Source organism: Melanostigma gelatinosum (assembly GCF_949748355.1).
Source record: "Melanostigma gelatinosum genome assembly, chromosome: 12".
Classification (NCBI taxonomy): Eukaryota; Metazoa; Chordata; class Actinopteri; order Perciformes; family Zoarcidae; genus Melanostigma; species Melanostigma gelatinosum.
Genome location: NC_136645.1, coordinates 11,902,084 through 11,922,469, shown reverse-complemented (window position 1 = coordinate 11,922,469; position 20,386 = coordinate 11,902,084). Strand labels below are relative to the sequence as shown.

Genomic DNA, 20,386 nt, shown 5'->3' with positions numbered 1-20,386 from the left:
CCCGTTATTAGAAGCATCACTTTTAGTTTAGTGAGATATCTTTATGGCAAATGATGATCGCCAAGAGATCGGATCACAGCAATAAGCAAAAAAAAAAAAAACAACAACAACAAAAACACAAAATAAGGACATTCAAAATCAAAACATGCCATTATCGAAACAGCACCTGTCCGGCAGGTTCCAGAATAACAGAGCAACACACACACACACACACACACACACACACACACACACACACACACACACACACACACACACACACACACACACACACACACACACGCACACACACACACACACACACACACACACACACACACACGCCGGTGAGCAGTCAGTGGGAGGTCTGGTCTACCTGTGTGACCCAGCAGGCTGATCAGCGCTCCTCCTCTCTGCCGCCGTCATTGGTTTCCCTGGAAGCCGAGAGAAACCAGCCGGACGTCCACTGCGTGTCCCGTTCACGCGCTGCAGGATTCAGACGCTCGCGGGAGGAATGCGTGGCAAAACACGGCGTTTGTTTGCATTTTGAAAGAGGAGAACTCTCTTTTAAGAAGCGCGTCGTCATTTCTAGCATGAGAGCTTCCCGCGGGAGCCGGTAAAAGGCGTTAGAAATGTCTCAGCAGCAGCGGCTTGTCCAGCTCTCCGCCGCTTCGCTCGCCGTAGTCTTCGGTCCGGACGAGGAGAGTTTGCGCGCCGGCGGAGGGAAACTCAATGCCAATATTACGAGTGGACAGGAGGTTTTTGCGGACTTTAAATCGCAAAATTTACGCAGTTCCTGGAATAAGAGACTCGTTAAGGCCATAGCTGAAGTGCACTTCCAGGGATGGATGGAAAACTTGGTGCTTTTCGTTCAAGGGAACGCAAACAACTTGGAGGTGCTGAGAGAAGCTTGGATGCGCAGAGCTCTGAGGTCACCGAAGGGATTTATCATTAAAGCTGTCGGTATGTAACATCGATCCTGTCACTGAACTCTCACCAAAGATAATATAGCGTGAAACAAACACTGACAGCAACATAACTGTCCATATGCATCTGAAGTCCAGAAAGTTATGAAGCAGGCCGCAAATATAAGCAAACAGCAGCATTACAGGTGGAAATAAAAACACCACGGTGAACAGGTACCGCAGTCATGCAAGAGCAGAATGTTTTTTTCTGTTAGGGGACACTGAGTCACACAACCAGCAACAGTTGTTTACCACAGAGAGGGAAATGTGTGAAAGCCATAAAGTCTGAACAACATGGAGCCCGCAGGGTTCAACACCTTTCCTGCTCTGGATTTCCAGAGATTTCAAGACTGGCCTCTAAACTCCGTCCAGTCTGATGTCAAAAGTATGAACCCAAAAGTTGTTCTGTTCATGGTGTCAACAGTAGTTACATTATTCGTGTGTCTGGTCTCTCACTGAAGGTTTGGACACTATGACCCTCATTGTGTCACTTGTTTCTTGGATGTTTTAATGTGCAGAGGCAACAAACTCCCTCTCAAAACAAAGAATTATATCTTTCCCCCCTCATATTTACATCGCTGGCACAGCCTACTGGATTCTTTCTCCATTCTTCTCATGCAAAACTCCTTGTGGGCATCATTTGAAAAGACTGCATTTTGCTGCAATGAGCAGTGCAAATCATTTTCAACACCGCAGGTGTTTATTACCTGAGAGATGACACTCCTTACATCTCTTATCTCTCTCTCAATAGTCTGGTGGGTTTGAGAGGATTGCGCTACTAATCAGCCTCCCATTGTTGTCGACACAGTGATATATTTGCCAACGCTTGTTAACAAAGCTCTGTTTACCACATAATTACTTCTAATTGCCCCCCTTCTTTGGGCTCCTGTCCTCGGATGTGTTTTTGTGCAGCATATAGCTGCACAAAAACAGTGAATGGAAACATTTGACCACTCCAAAAACAGTGTCAGAGGGAGGTTTTCCAAATGTTGGGAGGACAGTTGAGCTGCAGCAGGTTCCTTTTGGTTTTTGAAACACAGCACACCCATTGGCTCCCCATTTGTTCCAGCTGTCTTTGCCTCTGTTTCAGGGTCTGTCTTTCCAATAATGTGTGTCTGTGTTTGGGTATTACTTTGTCTGGATGCCGATGTCTACCTGCTGACTTTGCGTCAATACGTCAGCTCTGCCAGATTGAGCAGTGCACGGGACAAGTAGAGGGAGGAATGTGAAGTGAAGGGGAGGAAGAGACCACACAAGGGGGAGACCCGGGAGGGCGTGAAGCGGCAGAGGAGGGGGAGGTGAAGGCCGACATACCATCCTGCTGTGGGACACTTTCACAAACAAACACCGTATGAGCCAAAGGTAACGCCGAGCTTATTGCTTTGCACAGCGTCAGCACAAAGCTGCACACAGACATGCATGAGCTCACAGTCGGATGCAAAGGCAGGCGTTGATACCTCAAAAGACTACTCTTGTTTGAGTTTCACGCCAGAAACCTGTACGCAAACACGTCTGTGTGTGGACATGTTACCTCCTACTCCTCCTTAACAAATCCTTCGCCTCACACTGCAGCAATTTGTATGGAAATTAGCGCTGGCTGGCTGTCAGAGTCTGCTTTACTGCCTCCTCCCTGAGAATTGGTCAGCAGTGAATCACTGTGCGACTGGCTGCCGACCACCGCTGCTTCTCTGTTACTCTGATTAATGTCCCTTCGTTTCATGGTCAGTGAGAGACTGTGGAAGTCAGAGTCCTAGATTGATGTCAGGCATGGACTTGACGCCATGACATTGTCCTGATATAAATATGTCAGGAAGAAAACAGAAGTGTTATGAGTTATAGGCGAGCGACATTGAATTTCTAACTGCCCTAGGTTCCTTTCCCAGGTCAGAGCCATGAGACGTGACTTTACTGACGTGAGCAGTTTTTTTTTAAAGGGAAGTCAAGGAGCTAGTTTAGAAGATGTTCAGCTAAAATGAACCGGATGTCTTAAGTTGCTTTTAAATAGAGAGACATTGAAGTGACACAAAGCTTCCAGGCAAACAGACACAATACACTTCGATTGATTTGAGCTTCTTCCTCGTTGATCCTCTCTGGTTATCAGGGCTAATAATGGCTTGAGTGAAGACAGATTGTCCTTCGGGGCCTCTGCTGAGGGGGGGATGTGCAGAAAAGGTGGTGTGTGGGAGGAGGTGGGGAGGGTTGATGGAGGGAGGGGATGGTGGTGAGGTAAACAGGGTGAGGAGTTAGCATGAACAGGCTCCGTTGTTATCCTTGTGGGAATGGGCCCCACTGGTACTGGTGTTGACCTCCGCTTTCAACTCAACGTGTTTCTCATTCTTTACTTTCAATTATCTCTTCATCCATTTTCTTCCTTTGAACAGCTGTTTACAGAATAACACCGGTGTTCCACCACAAAGTCATTTCATCATCGATGAGTAGAGTTTTCTTTTTTCTTGCTAAGAGTATATGTATATATATATATATATATATATATATATCCTGTATATATATATACAGGATGTTATATCCTGCAGGTGACACACAACATGACACGGAAAATGGGAGAAAATAGTTTGTTGGTGTTGTGCCTGAATAATAAATGTAACTAAATGAAACCTTTCACCACAGTTCGTGGTGCTGCTTGTTTGCTCACAGACGCAATACATTTCATCCAGCTCACTGCTTTTTTTACTGCACCGATAGAAATCAACCCACACAGTCTAGATGCCACATTGATCAAAATGATTGACGAGTAATCCAGTTCTGTCAAATGGGTCAAATTTACGACGGCTTTGTTTCAATAAACTTATCCAGTTGAGATGGTTTTCGTGTTGCAATAATCAGCATATTGCTTTAAAGGAAGTGTTCTGTGTTTTGGGCTTATATTGAGCTTGTTCACTATCTCGTCGAGCGTTAAAAGATTTGTACCAGTCTCATGTCTAAGCGTCAGCTATGATGAGATAGTTTAGCATAGAGACTGGAGGCAGGAAACAAACAAGATGAAACATGTTAATTCCTTAAATTTAGCGGTGCTGGTGTTTTAGCTTTGGCAAGAGCCAGGACGGCTCGCTGTCCAGTCTTTATGTTCAACTGGATTCATCGCCTGTTGGCTCTAACGCCATAGTTAACAGACGCATGAGAGCGCTGTTGATCTTCTTATCTATCTTAAAACTATTCCTTTATTCATGTTGAACTGAAGTGTTATTGTGTATAAAAATACACAAATCAACAGTCTTGGAAACAAAACCCTCATAATTCCCTAAACGACTGAATTTGTTCTGAAACAACTGTCCAGACTCTCCCGTTGAAACCAGAGGCTTCATAGCGACTGTTAGCCGGTTCTAAATTATTTAGTCCTGCTGTTGTCGCCGCAGCAGGATGAGCTGTAACATTCGTACAGAGTCAGCCAGTGGTGTGATGAGGTCTCCTGTATCCCTCACTACATGAAGCTCCGTAAACTGTCCCCGTCCTCTTGGGACATGGACTTGAATGAGTCCTCAGGACAAGCCTCTAACTTTCGCCATGTTTTGGCCTTTGTAGAACATACTGCACGTCTTCCTCTGTGTATTTTAGCAGAACTAAAGCACGACTATGCGGCACATTTAAGCAAAGTTTTCTTTTTAAATGGTGTGTTTCATTTAACCCACCATACTATGAGGTGGTGCAGCATTCCTGAAATGCTTCATTTACTCTTGAGATCATTTCCTGAGTTCGTCGGCTCGAGAGCCTCATTTCTGCTCTTTGCTTCTCACTTGAAAGTGTTTTTATTTTCATGCAGTCTCAGAGCGCTTCACTAATGGTCATAACTCTTCCAGATGTTACCTTATTCACCATGACACCCCCTTACCAGCTTTAAATGGCCCACCATGTCCTAACTAAGCAGCACAGGTCAAAGGTTACAACCTCCTCGCTAACAAGCCACCTTGAGGGCAGCCGGCTTCAGAGGGTTTATTCGAAGGCAAACAAACATCGATACAGCATCCAGGTGTTCTTCACCCGCTGGTCCGTTCAGCTTCTGTTCGTGGTTTCAATGGTTCCAAACTGTCTTTGCCTGACTTGTCCTTTTTCACATATATATATATTGTTGCAGTCATTTTGTTCACACTATTGAATCGTCAATGGTTAGGTTCCAATACCAGAGCAACAAAAGCGGGTATTTTTTCAATATTTTTAACAATTTAATTGTTTATTAACGACTTTAAGCATTCAATTATTATTGTCATTATTCACTTTTAACATTGTCAGTCATGTATCCATTCATTTTAGCCAATGTAACTTCTTTGAACTTCTCTGCTCACTTGCCAACTGTTTTCATACACTTTTCTTAGAATAATGGGATACCAGTTTGTAATACCATTCGGCTGTTTATTTTCCTATCCATTCAAATGGGGATATATTTTAATTAAGTCGCAATTTCTGTATTTTAGTTGAGATCGTTGAACTTTCCTTGTACCCCGTGGCAACTGTATGAGTGCCCTCTGGGGTACATTACCGTCTGAGCTGCTCTCAGTAATAATAATAACGGTTAAAGATAATCGCTCTCCGGCTCCCTCGACACTAATAGTATGACATTAAGCTGTTACACAAAATATATGCTGCTGTTTTTCAGGCTGAAAATGATGAAAAGTCTGTATTATGACTGCGGTTGGTTCAATCTTTTTCCCGCAAGAACAGAAGTGAAATGTTCTTGGAAACCATAAACCCAATCTACGACTTGTCTTGTTGTTGATTGGTCGATCAAAGAACATCTAATTTATACTGAATAAACAGTTGACTGGAGATTAATTAAACCATAACATGAAAGGTTTTGACTTCATGTAATTTAAAGAAAAGCAACTTTGTTGAGGTTTTAAATTGCTTTTCAAATTGCATTGTTGGTATAAGTCAATTAGGCTGCAGTGTTATAATACAAGAATCACTTGTATTATCTTTCACTGTGCCAGTGCTAAGAGTATGTCCCCGCATTCATCTAGAAAGTCTTTCTATTTTCTGCACTTTTAAAAGGTGGTTTAGTAAAGATGTGAGATCCTATATGAGGATACTTTGACCTCTTTTCTCAGTGCCCACACATGTGTGAGACGAAGCGTGTGCGAGCATGCCTCTCAGCACATCATTTGTCAGCTACATCCTCTCCCATCGAGCCAGGAAGCTCACCCCTGGTGCGAATCAGGCATATCGGCCTCTTTATCGACCCCGATTTTGGGCTCACCCGTAGCGGCGGTGTGGAGCGAAGCCAACAACAACAGTGGAGGAGTTCCTCTGTATCCCTCAGCTTACACACCCTGTCAGCGGCCGCTTGAGTTTCCCTTGTGGGATTTTCTCATCATTCACTCTCTGGTCAGACAAATGAGTCGACACAGAAGTGAGGCCATATTGCACCTCATTTGGTATTACTATTACTCTTCAGTTTCCTGACGGGATGTTTTCTTTGCTTCATTTAGCATTGATAAATGCAATGGTATGCTAACATAGGGCCTCTGATAGCAAAGAGCTGTGTTTTTGTATTTCAGGAGTGAAAGATACTTTCAGTGAGCTGTGTGCTGACCAGTTGCAGACCATTAAAAAGCGATTGATCAAATGGCAGACACTGGACGAGAGCTCTGCTCTAAATACTGGGATAACAAACACAGGAATCTGCTGCACCTCGAGCTCGGTTAAATAAGAGCAAATTGGTTTCATCTGCAACCAAGGACTGCCTTCCCTCTTGATTTTAACGGGTGTCGAACTGCTGGAAACCCTCTTAGATTGTGTGTGTGTGTGTGTGTCAGTGGGGAAAAGCCACATGGGTAGAGTGGGGTTAAAATACCTGGATCTTTGAGACAAAACTGGGGAAACTAGAGGCGCCTCCCTATTACTGTGTTGAGTGTTGTTGGGGTCTGACCATATGGCTTCAACATGTGCTGTGGACAAAGAGAATCAGGCCTTTCCTTTTTCAAGCAAAGGTTTCATCCTGATTTGTAGTTTGATGAGAGCAAACCTCCTCTGAAGGAATTTCACACTAGGGTGTGAATTTCCCCCCCCCCCCCCCAAAATAAACTATGGTTCCTGAAGTCACCTGAATGCACCTCTGCAATCTCATTGGCCGAGGGCCAAGAGACCCCAGGACCCCTGTGGTTCAACCACTGTTCTACAAAACTGTCTGTAACTCACACGCTCCTTTACGTTCCCAACAGTGTAGAATGAAATGTTCGAGCATAATTTAGTTTTAATCATAACTAAAGTGCCAGAAAGTGACTGTTAACAGTATAGTGAACAAAACGGGGCCGAATATTGAACCTTCGGGAACAACTTCCGTACACACAGGTACTGAATACAGCTACATGTTTTTATACCCATATCAGTCAGCAAGATAGTTGAAACCCTCTAGTAGAGGATCAGGAAACAGAACAACATTGTGTTGACTTTTAGGTATTTATTTTGGAGATGGGTAGATAGTTCTCGATTTAACTTTTATTTGCTACTTTGGGCAGTTGGAGAACATGAGCTATGCCCCTCAATGGAAAAAATATGATTTTAACAATGTACTGATCTGTCTATTTAAATTAGGTATTAAAATGCCACTTTGCTTCCTGGTAGAATTTATGGCCTGACACAATTTATTCAGTTTGTGCAGGAGTAATAAATTACACTTATGATTTAGAATTCCTCATTGAGGAAATGTATTTACTTTGAATGCAAGCCAGTCAGAGTGGTCAGCATAACATCTGGACAAATCACAGACTTTTCTCTTGCCTTGTTCATATAATTTAAATAAATTACAAAGTGATTTAATGTCAGTTTTACCCATGCTTCCAATCTGTCACATTTAGCAGAAAAGCTTGTACAGTGAATTTTTTTTCGAAACTAAAGTCTCTATTTGGACTAGAGTAATTATCATAATACCAAAGTCAAATCAGGTTTAAGTCCTACAGTGTGGTCATGGTATATTAGCATCTGTAGTAAATTAAGATTGGTATGCGTTTTGGTTAAAGAAGTCTGCATTAATCAATAACTAATCAGGATTAAGATCACCCTGAATAATAGATTCAGTTTTGAAAGAGGGAAGAACCAGAATACCAGAATAGCACCAGGGAGGAAAAATATAACATTAATATTCAGCTTTTGAGCTAAAATTATCATTTTAAAGAAATTCATTCAAAGTTTTCATTACAATGACTTAAATTACAATAAACTATATTTTTGTTCAAAAACAAAAAACACTGGAAAATCTGTTTAACGACAATTAAATCGTTTCTATTGCTCTGAACGAACTCTTCAGAGTCTGAGAGTAACCCTTGTGATGTCATGCAAGGTATTTTTTATCCAAGGCACTAAAAGTCAGGATATCACAACCTCTGTGGAAATCATTTTGACCATTTGTCTTTAATCTTTCTGCAAGTCCCATCGCACTAATCTCTGGAGTATCCCTAAAACTAAAAAGTGTTAGGCTCAGCCTCAAATCCATTATATCTAGAATCAAGCTGAGATGAAGTAGTTACGCAGGAGATCGGGACAAATCTGGCACGAGGGGAGGCAGAGGACGTGGATATAGTTTCTATACAGAAATGTGGAAAACATGGACGTTGAAGAACAAAGAAAAGGTGATGTGGTGCACTTTTGTAGGGCTTGGACTCTCCAGCCTTCTGGCAGCAACGACACTGGCGGACTGGGGGGTGATGTCCATGGTCACGAGCGGACGAAAGCCAGATATGTCGGGGTGTGAGCCATCAAGTCTGAAGAGGGATGACGTAAAAAGATAGAAAAAGAAAGCGTTGTGCTTTAAATCCCGTCTGCTGGTACGACCATGTGTTGGACATGTTACACAGAGCACTTTGGGCTGTGCCATAAAATACAGGCCTTCTGTTAAACACCTGCTCAGGTGCATTTCCTTTTTCACAAGAACATGATAACAGGGTTTTTGCACACTAGTTCAGTATTTCATTTTTTCGGCATGAGCTGCTCGTCAAATCGGTCTCACCGGGAATCAGATGGTAAGAACATTATTTAATGTCATTACAGCTGCAGGGATTTTCATCCAAGATGTGTGGTGACCAACTATGTGAGCGTACTAAAGCTCTGTTGGTTTGGCAAAGGGTTGGTTTGGCAAAGTGAGTCCCAAGGCTGTATAGCTGGATAATAGAAACCCATATTACACTCCTGCTGCTGGTTCTTCCTTTTCTTTTTCTTTGTATTGCATGTGGCAGGTCGCTGCCAGAGTAAAGGTTTCTATGGGGATGTGAGTCAACACAAAGCCTGACTGTGTTTCTCCTCATGGCTCAAAGCTTTAGCTCATGAATCCTCTTTAGTTATGGTGTTTTGACTTTTCGTCCTGTGTGTTTCTCTGCAGAATAATGACCACGCTTCACTTTAGGTGCAGCTTTTAAAAGTTAGCATTAACATCCCGACAACTAGGTTTAAATTAGGTTAAATAATGCCGAAGGTTCTCTAGGTTGTAGTTGAAGACATTTTCTCAAACACTGATTTCAAAGAGGGCACAGTCCAAATGTACTCTTATCCTCCTCCTACTTCAATGCTTCACTTAATATTCAAGCACAAGTACTATGAGATACTGAAATGTCAGTGGGTCAGATTGAACATTGACCTAATGTCTGCAAGTCTGGGCAGAAAAGCTGGTTTTATTGTTGTGAATCAATAAATAAAGCTGTAAAAATGACCAGTGGCTCAGTCTGTCCATTTTACTGGTATTGATGTGTTTTTAAGTGGGACGGTGGCAGACGTGTTCGCAACATTTATAGGAAAGTCATGTCCAGTAATTAAACGGTACCGAAGATGTTTATTGCAAACATGTTGATATCATGTTGATGGCCATAGAGTGTTTTCAGAGCACAGGAAAGAGCAGTGTTGTTAGACTGGGCGAGGTTTGGTTGTTGGGACGTTCGGGCTGTGATTGCACTCTGAAGGGATCTTTTCACTCAGTTTATTGGGCCATTTAACGGCAACGCCCACTTCTGTGTCTTCTATGGGAGTGAGAGACACAAACTCGTAAAGCACTTTTAAAAAGTGTGATACACGCACACACACGCACACACACTGGAGAAGGGGAGGGCGGGGATGTGGAGGCCTGTTAGACCAAGAAACCCGAAACAAAGCAAAGTGGTCGTGGGACTGGGAGGCAGTCACCACATAAATTACAGTTGGCATCTCTTCCCGTTGCTCTAAATCTGACTGTATGAATGTTTGACATTGTCTCACCAGAGACTTAACTGTAAATTCACTGAAGCGTGTTCCTCACAAGGTCTCAGTCGATGGGAGACGGGGGGGGGGGGGGGGGTTGCAGTTTGGGCAGGCCTCAAGTTCATGTTGAATGCCGTGCAGTGTGTCCTTAATGAGGGAGAGAGAAGATTAGCCTGTTTGCTAACTGGCTCGAAGATTAGACGATACCAGGATGAGATAAGATGGTGTGTGTCTGTGAGTGTGTGTTTCAGGAAAGGCCATGGAGTGGGGGATTGTGGCAACGAGCCTGATGTTTCAGTTAGATTTTACCTGTGATAACATGGAGGTGAAAGGTCACGGATGAGATTCAGTCACAAGTTGTGCAACCTTCTGTCTCACTTTTGCGTCCGGTCTCCCATCAAGGCATGAGTTTAAATCACGTCTGTCACAATATGTAGACGCATGGAATGATCTTCCCGCTCAGAGCAGCAGGGTGCAGCTAATGGAAGGTCTACAGTGGGTTCTGTATGGTGTGTGGTGTGTTCGTATTTTCTTCCAAGAGACTGGAGGTAATGCAATCACGTATGAAATCATGTGGCCGGCTGACAACGGAGCCATGTGAACACATGTGGCATTGATCAGTGCCAGCAGCCAAAGGGATCGAAGAGAGAAGGTCTCTGTCATTCATCTCCACAATCTGAGCAGTCAACTTCAGGCGTTTTTCATTTTCATCCCCCAGGCAGCAAGTTATTCTCACGAGTATACGACATTGAAAGAAAATGCAAGTTGTTCTCACTGAGATACTTTGGATTGAATTTTGGAAGTCATGGGATGACATATGGGATACAAAATGATATAAAGGATAATATCTGTACTCATTCATATGATGATTCAAATGAAACAACCCTGAATGGGGAAAAAACATATTTCCTCTCTGAGTTGTAATGTGATGGTGGGTCACAAGGAATTTCTTTACTCCAGCAGTTTAGTATCGTGCTTTCATGACATTTGGGGACATGCAAGAAACAATCTGTTCGGCAGAGGCTGAGAAATCCTGACTTTTAGTCCCAAGTCTGGGTTACGCTCCATAAACATCAGATCCTACAATGCAAGCAACGGCCTCTTTCATTGCAGTTAGGTTATGCTCGGAAAAAAACCAGTTTGTTTGACGCGTTGTCGGCCACGTCGGAACCCAAAGGCAGAGTGAAAAGCTGATCATAGAGAGGAGAAGTACCTCCTCTACCAGTGTTCCCTATTGGACCTTATTTAGCAAGTAATATAGCGTCAACGTCGAGAGACAAATCATTTTTTGATCCTGTTTGAAATTGACATCTCATGTGTATTCAAACAGGATCAAAAAACGATTTGTCATCGTTGACTACTGTACACATTTTTTCCCAAATAAGATCCCATGTTGGTCCACCGTAAGGGGAGGGACGTTGTTAGTTTGTAAAGAGGGGGAGACGCAATATTGTTTGTATATGGGGGATAAAGGTGCATATTCTCCTGGTCTCCTCCAGAGCCACGGAAGACATGACACAACTGTTTTCACAGGCTGAGTAGGACTGAGTAGACCGTGACGTGTAAAACTGGTGGAATGCCCTTTAAGTGGTTTCATTGAGCCGCTGCCCATTTTAAGTTGGTTCAGTCTCGTCTGATGTTTGACTGCCGAGCGGGGTTTTGTTGCCATGGCCACCGGCAGGGTATTCATGCTGTGTATGACAATGAGTGTGATGTCGGTGGCCCGGTCTTAGATTACAGGAAAACAGAGGTCTGTTCCCCGCGGAGAGAAGATAGTTACAACGGTGAGTGGTCACGCCTGCTAATCTTAGACTCAATAAACACTCGTTCTCTGCCGGGCCCATCCTACACAAAGAAACTGCTGTAGGTGTATTTTTGAACTTCTGTCTCACACCTACATTGTCAGTCTCACTTTTCTGTTCTCAGTGCTGCTATCAGACCATAATACATTGAAGGGCATGTGAGGAACATGCTGTTGCTCCATTAACTCCATTTAGAGTATAAGTCATGTTAGCAGGTGTCCGACAGGATATCCTTCTCTGAACCAGGACAGAGTCCGAGAGGACAACACTCTGTTTACCCAAGCTGCACCTGGGCAAAGATATCTAGGAAGTCACTTTAAAGAGGTCGTGATTACTTCATTGATTCCCTGGGATTAATAATCGACCCCCCCTCTTCTGACCCTATCATGTCCTGTTGACGGTGGTTGTAAGCGGTTGCTATGTGGACAGCCTGCCAGACATTCCTATAGGAGGTTAACAACAATGAGTAGCTAAGTCTGCAGCACTAATTCACTGCCCAGGGAGACTGCTATTGAGATATCCGCTCTGAGGTTCAGTCCGATTAACGTCTTCTGTCGGAGCCGGGGGATACCAGACGGCTTGTTTTTTACAGTCCCACCGTGTGCCACAGGATCAGTTTTACAAAGAAAGACCCCCGTCTGTGAGACTTATGAGCCTTAAGTGAGCTCACTGTGCCGATAATTGTTTTTTTACTGACTTTGCTTGACATAGTCCTCACTGAGGATACAACTTTCTCAACTTAAGTAAAACACTGATTGAGTAGCAGCTTGATTAGAATATTTGCTGTGCATCGCACAGGTTCCCTCAACAAAAAGCCAATTGGATTTTGGATTATTTCAGAATATAATCTCTCTGGCAATCAAACGTTTATGACACTTGTACGTTTTCTTCAGAAAGATAACTTTCACCACTTTAATGAGTGTTGAGTGTAACTGCAATCGGCAGAAGTCAAAAGCTAACTACAGCTGGGTTACATGATCGCGAGTACAACGAGGCTGTGAAGGCGGACGAGTCGGTGTGACGTCTCAACTTTAATTTAACGACACACCTTACTTCAGGCATCTTACCAACAATTCCTGCACCACTTCATTTGGACTTTTTATTTAATTGTGCAGGTAAAAAATCCAGTATATTTGCCCCTCCTCTCCCCTAATTAGCTTTCATCAAATATTTATCACAGTTCGTTGATTACAACTTACTTTTTGTGAGTCAAATCTGGAAACACTGTGTGTGCCGCACCAAAGCAGTGCTGTATGTGTTTTGGTCAGTATGTGTTCTGTCATTCTTTACCGTGGCAGATATTTGATCAGTTGTTTGTTTCCCTTGCCTTGGACATAAGTGGTTCAAGTGTGAGGGTTGTAAATGTTTAGTTTACGTCAAGCGTGAGCTGGGCAGTGTTTTCGTTGAATGCCCTGGGGGTTGATGGGAGAATCACTCGCAGTCACACGCTCCTCATGTTTAAGCCTAATTCACACATGTATACACAAAGTGTTGTTGTCAGCACAACTGGAAACCTGAAATCGCATTGGGGAAACAAAAACAAGTTCGAGTCCCAACTGGCTACATAGTGGAGTTCAAGTTACGTGTGTGGCATTTTCTGCCTTGTGCGTGCACTGAAGTTGAATTAGATCCTCTTGATGGTCAATAAAATACGGCAGACGAGGACTGTTTGTGTCATCTCCCTTCTTTCACCCATTATGCTCCTTTAGGTGTCGCTGATTAACCAAAACCAATTTTCCAGTCCCGTGGGTAAGGTTACGTCCATGCCCTTGTGTCTGCTCGTCATATGAAGGGAGTTTGTGTCAACCCAACTCAGATGCTAATCATTCATCAGCAGGGGGATCTGGTTTGCTTTGGCGCTTTCATTGAGCTCACTTCTCATTGGTAAACATCACTCTTTGTGTTCTGTATGTAGTGTGTTTTTGTAGAGAATTAGTCAAAAAAGGCAGACATCTGTGTCAGTATTTCAAATCATAACACGCTTTGTAAAATGAATTAACTGTTTCTTAAAGGCAAAATGTTCTCATTTTCTCTTTTACATTGTCGCTCAGGGGTTCGTAATGCGTTCCTGGGGATCCCACTGTTGATGCTCAGCAAACAAAACCCCCATTCACATTCTTATCCTAACCATAACATCAACCATATCTAATCTTAACCTAAACACAAACATTTGGACTAAAACTAACCACCTAAAGGCTTATATCTGACAATAAACATTTCTAATGTTATGCGGGCCAGTAACTGCGCCGTTTATCGGACATTTTTCTTCTTTCCTTTCAGTGATGCAGGTTGAACGGAAGAAGTCAGTTGTCACTTGTAGAAGAAGGAACTCTGTTTATTGTGCTATTAGTTCCTCTTTTCTCTGAACAAAATCACGACTATAACTGATGATTAGAGACTTTCAAGGTAACCAATTGTTTGGATACAACTGTTTTAAAGTCCACGTTCAGTTTTAAAGTCCTATCCTGTTAGCGAGTCTTTATGGCACTACTACCTTAACCCTCCTGCTCTCTACACGATAGGCTTTACACACACACACACACACACACAAAAACATTTCCTCGAAGAAACTTAACCACTGCATATTGTTTCAATTACGTTTCTCCATGTGTGAAACTCTGCTGATTGTTTTTGATATGAAATGAAATGTTTCTAAAAATGTCTGGTTGTCTTTAAAAGCAGCTTAGTTTTATGATTTGAAAGCCTTGTGGCTTTAATGGACTCCCACAGTTTGCGTGTCAGAGGAACGTCAGTCTGCAGCGTTGTGCAGATTGGTGGGATTTACAGCATATACAGAATGATTCATAATATTTTTATAGCCATAAGACAAATGTCTCCAAGGCTGTCCGTGTCATTCTTCCGAGTCTCTCTCGCTTCCAGTAACATGTTTGTCTCGGGGCACCCTCTCGACGTGTAGGGCCGTGTGATATCGGATCAGCCCGGCAGTCAGACCTGTGGTCATTTCTGTGGGAGTAATGGAATTCCGTGGTCTGTCCCGGTCCTGATGGAATTTCAAAAGCAGTCGGGCATGGTTCATATAACTCGCATAAATAGACCACATCGGTCATGATTTAGAAGGTGGTTAGGAGAGGAAGGCAACTTCAGTGCTTTGAGTTGTTTTCACTGGCTGCACAAGTCCGAAAGGGAGTCCTCTCAAACCCAGGTGTGTTTGTGTATCTTTACTGCAGCAGGCCCACCTGTTTCACTCAATAATCTGCTGGTGTGTGTGTGTGTGTTTTTCAGGTGACCTGTCCCCGGTGCAGATGTCCCCTGTCCCCCAGTCCCAGTTCATTCCCTTGGCTGAGGTGTTGTGCTCAGTCATCTCAGATATGAACTCCTCTCAAATCACCGTCAACCAGGAAGCACTTATCAATTACATGAGCAAAGCCCACCCAGGTAATCCATGAAATATCACCTCAGCTTGCTCGTTAAAGGGATGTTTAGACATTTTTGTGAATGCGCTGCTCCTATATCTGTTCGTTAGCTATCGCCATCAGCTGGTTTGCTTAGATTCGTAAAAAGACTGGAGACGGGCAAGGAGAGTTCAAATATCGTCACGATAACATATCGTTCAAGTTACACACGATTTGTCCCTTTGCTTGTCTGTTGTCCATGACGCTCTTTTCTCTTTATGTGTCTCAGGGATAACCATCCCGACTCAGGACATCCTCTACAATGCTCTAGGCAATCTGATCAAGGATCGCAAAATTTACCATACAGGCGAGGGCTACTTCATCGTCACGCCTCAGACCTATTTCATCACCAACAACATGGTCCGAGAGAAGAGCTGGTGGACTTCTGGTTCAGCAGACGACCCTCCCTCACCTCCTCCCATTACTTACCTATTGAGCAACGATGCTTGTGTTGACAGCACTCAAACTCAGCCAGCGGCGCACTGCAAGTCTTGCAGCTGCTTCAGCCCTCTGCAAACATCCACCAATATCGCCTCCGCTGCTGTAACAGCCGCCGTCCCTCCCTCCACCGTCCCAGACCAGCATTCTGTCTCTTTCTCTGTCAGTGAATGTACAGGCAAGAGCTTAAAGTGGCCCCGAACGTTAGATCACAAACCCACCGTGCAGCATCAGTCCACGTCCACAGCTGCAGATTGTCACGCAAGTGAGATCAGCAAAACTACAGCCACTACTAACGCCACTGGCCGCAAAGAAAAAGACAGCAAACCGGGCAGGAAGTTTGGTCTCAATTTGTTCCGAAGGAATGGAGGTAAGAAAGAGAAACCAAAGAAGGAGTACATGTCATTTTCAGCCCAGTTCCCTCCAGAGGAGTGGCCAGTAAGAGACGAGGAGGACCTGAACAACTTGCCCCGTGACCTGGAGCATGCCATCATCAAACGCATCAACCCTGAACTGACTGTGGACAACTTGACACGTCACACGGTCTTAATGAAGAAGCTGGAGGAGAGAAGGGATAGAGGGGCAGACAGAGTGTTGGACAGGGGTCTGGATAAAGACGATAAGGGAGTAGACAAGGGAATGTCTACTGAGATCCTAGCAAAACCCCGGCATCATCACTCCTCTAAGGCAGGAAAAAGATCTGCTCAGAAGACCTCTCGCAGCAAAAGGAGGGCCCATTCCTCCAGAGAGAAGCAGAAGGAAAAGGAGAAGGAGAGGGTTAAGAGTAAGGCGCCCATATGTGCGGATAATTATCCAGAGGGGGAGGATTTGATCCCTTCTCGGCTCAGAGTGGAAATCCCTGTTGATAAACAAGATCAAGTGGAAGAAGGTGGAGCTGTTGAGGGGAAATCTCTTTACAAGAAACGCATTGAAAACCCTTTCCAGACTCATCCAATCAAAGAAGCTGAGCCCATTATTCCTGCCTCCAGCAACAAAGAGCTTAGAAGGCGAGAGGTGAAAGAGGGCAAGGTTTCAGGGCCAGGGAGGAAGGATCCAACGTCTCACCGCTCCAAATCCTGGGACCCCCATCGGGCCAAAGTGAACGCAGCAGATGGAGAGCCTGCAGGGAAATCCCCTACATCTGAGGACCGGTACAGCTGTGTCCATGAGAGGGACCGTACTGCTGACCATTTGCTCCAAGCAGACATCAAGATCAACAGTGAGCTGCCCCCGGACTACAGCTCAGCCTACCCACAGAGCAGTACGCTTCGGATAGACGACAAGATCCGACATCAGAGGGAGGGAAACGCCAAGGAGAGCTGGGAGAGAGAAGGCGAAAATGGGCATTTTCAGGAGGCCGAATACAACGGTGTACCAGACCACAGCCAAGCTATAGATGACAGCCTTTCAAATATCCAACAATACTCCAACACTAACACCATTCTCCCTACCCATTCCTATGAGACTGTCATAAACCACTCTTATGAGCCAACTCCGCCCTGGCCCAAGCCCTCTTTACAGCGGAAACACTCCCTCAGACTCTCCAACCCACAAAGGGATGATACTCAGAGGCCAGAGTTCTCTTCACACCAGCAGGCCTGTGAAACTACAGCAGCTACCCAGGAACAACAGGAGATAAGACCCGTCGCTATTAGTAAAGGAGAGCAAAGGACCATGAGCGAGGGAGAAAGGCCAGAACTGATAGCTGACAGCCCTCCCTCAATAACAGACACTGACGGCTTTACAGAAGACGACTATCGGCTCTATCAGAGAGCGGGAGAGCAGGAGGATGCGGATGCCTGCAGCTCCTTGTGTCTGAATGAGGAGGAGATCATCGATGCTGCAAATGCGTACCGTACAGGTGTAGCGGACTACCATGGCCACCAGTTGGTTTACCGTGACCATGAATCTGATTTGCAATATCACGGCCCCCGCCGGCACTATTATAATCCCAACTTTCACCAAACACAAGTCGCTTCGACACAAGATTCAAGGGACAGCACTTTCACAGCTCTCATGCCCCCACCAACCCAGAGGGAAGCTTCCCTCAGCCCCACCACACCTGGAGAGACCGGCTGGAGACTCCGACATCGCCGTCAGAGAACCAGATCGCCAGGGGCCCAAAGTGAATCCAGCCCTCGACGAGGCACATTGATCCAGGTGGAGAGACGCCGCGTGGATTGTCCCGAACGATCTGAAGTGGCAGACGGTAGCATCTTTGACTACTGCCAGACCAGCGAGATAGAGTCTGACACAGAGACTGTCCGTAAATCGGCCGATGAGGGCGACGGTGAATCTGCTCACTGGGCCGCTGAGGTGGAGGTGGTGCAGGCGGATGAGCTTGATGAGACAGGTGTTCCTCAGACCCAGAGGGGCGTTCTGAGCATGCCCAGTGGAGCCAGAGGGGCAGAGATTGGGGAAGCGGTGGAAATGGTAGAGAACCAGAGCATCACAGGGGACAGTGGTATAGATTCTCCTCGGTGAGTGCCTCTTTTTAAAGTTGTTCACTTTAGCTGCAATAAGATACTGTGATATTGTGTTTCCGTTTCATTATCGCTTACTTTGAGACCGGGGGTATCTTTTCAAAGCCATTGAACTTACTGAAAGGTAGACAGCTAACACAGACAGAGACTGATGAAAAGGTTTTATGAAGAGAAAAAAAAAGTCAAAATCCTGCAGCCCAGATCCACATGCTCTTCAGGCCAGTGTTTTTTTTTATCAGTTTTCACACCTTAAGCTCTGGTCTTATCTCTCCGACTGTGAGCCCATACCGGACTCAATCCCATAAGATTCTGGAGGAGCTTTCGAGCTAACTCCAAAATAAACACTGTGCTGAGGTTAGTTAACCTCTGGGTTACATGTCTGTGATTGGCCTTATTCCCAATTTGTGTTTTTTCCTTTTAAAGTAAGCTGAACAAACACCTTGTGACCAATCATAGCATCCAGTATTTGGACAGGAGGGAATCATTTTGATAATTATGTGTAATTGCTGTGCAGCACTTAAATGATCATGTTCTAATCAAAGAGGAAGAAAAGACTTCTTTTCTTTCACTGAACTCGCTGTGGCCCCTGATATGTGTGTGGACAGATGTGGCGCGTGAACACGTCACCTAATTCAAACAGCATATTTATAGAAGATATCAACCTCGTGCCCCCTTTCTCCCCCTGCAGGACCCGCGTCAGCCTGGCCTCCACTAACACTGTCATCCTGGAGGGTCTCAAGAGGAGAGGCTTTTTACAAAACTTGGAGAAACTGCATTCAAAGAGCAGCGTCATTCGGCCGCAGAGCTCCCTGCTACAGCTAACTCCTGTCATGAACGTGTAGCAGGCTGCTGAAGCTTTGTGTGGCACCTATTAAAACAGGGGTCTGTGTACAGATGTACAGTATATATATATATTTCTTTTTGTAAATAATACAAAAGGTAATACACTATGATCTATCCATTCATGGACTTCCTTTATGCATGTGCCGTTAAATGCATGGTGTATTGACAGCATTGTGTATTTTGTTATCTTCTTTTGCATATGTACAGTTTTCCTCCTCTACATGCCTCATTTGTTAAAATGTTCATAGCAGCAATAGCATCTCCTAGTTTCCCTTTTCTTCTCTTGTTATATAGCAATTATCACAAATAAAATTGTATATGTCGCCAAAGGTTTTCTCTTGTGTCATGTTATTGCTCCCTATAAAACATTTAATATCAACAGAAGAGGAGTACCTGCAATGATTTAAGCTAAAAAGATTGAAGATTATACGTTGGCCATGAGAGTTAGACACTGCAAATTAAGAAAGCCGGTGCAAATAGACTCAGCTTAAACAAATGAAGAGACATCTTCACCTATTTGACAACACATGCGCAGCATTTAGCATTTTTGTTTTCAATTTCAATTTCATGTGTTTTAACTTTCAGTGCTTTGAGCTCTCAGGGCCACCGTAGATTTATTATCAGAAAGCAATATAGTTGTTTACCCAATAATACTTTTATCCAATTGTTGACTTAGCAAATGTTTTACTTTAGTTTAATTATATCACTGAATACAACTGCCAGTTTCATGAAGATAAATATATTTGTAAAGCTTACCCAGTTTAGTAACTGTGTAGAATAACTATTAATAACATCAATTTAAATGACTATCAGTTGGTGAGAGATCCCTGGTAGTTGCATCGGCTTAAAGAAAGCGCGTTAAAGTGCTATCTCTCGTGTAAATACCAGTGACGTAAACCAGAGGGCTGAGAAGCTCCTATTTCTGAAGGTTAGTGACGGTGAATCCCAACCGTGTCTGCCTCCACAGGCATCTGAAGTCGGACCTCCAGCTGTGAAGGAATGTAAACCAGTGTAGTGTGTGGGGAGTTTCCTGATATTAGTTTTTACAGTTCACAGGCCATTCCCAGAAGCTTTCCCCACATAGATCAAATCACACCTTTAACACGGCGGCTCCACCTGGATCAGTGTTGGTGAAATTCCAGTTTGAGACTCGAGGAAGGACACGGGTCCCATAAAATGTGATCGAAAACCCAACCTGTGGAACTTCCCCCGTTGAAGTGATGTGACTGGTGTTGGTCTTTCAAAACACTTGCGGTGGTAGAGCGACACCATGTGGACACATTTAGGAA

At 44.2% G+C, this 20,386-nt stretch overlaps 1 protein-coding gene across 1 annotated transcript; it reads left to right on the top strand.

The window, feature by feature from the left end:
• Positions 1–611: 611 nt before the first annotated feature.
• On the top strand, positions 612–19,305 carry stox1 (storkhead box 1; the record flags this gene model as incomplete). Its single annotated transcript, XM_079280030.1, has 4 exons — positions 612–942; positions 15,164–15,316; positions 15,563–18,251; positions 18,943–19,305. 4 exons carry the CDS (start codon positions 612–614, stop codon positions 19,094–19,096), a joined length of 3,327 nt encoding a protein of 1,108 aa, XP_079136156.1. The 3' UTR covers positions 19,097–19,305.
• Positions 19,306–20,386: the final 1,081 nt, after the last annotated feature.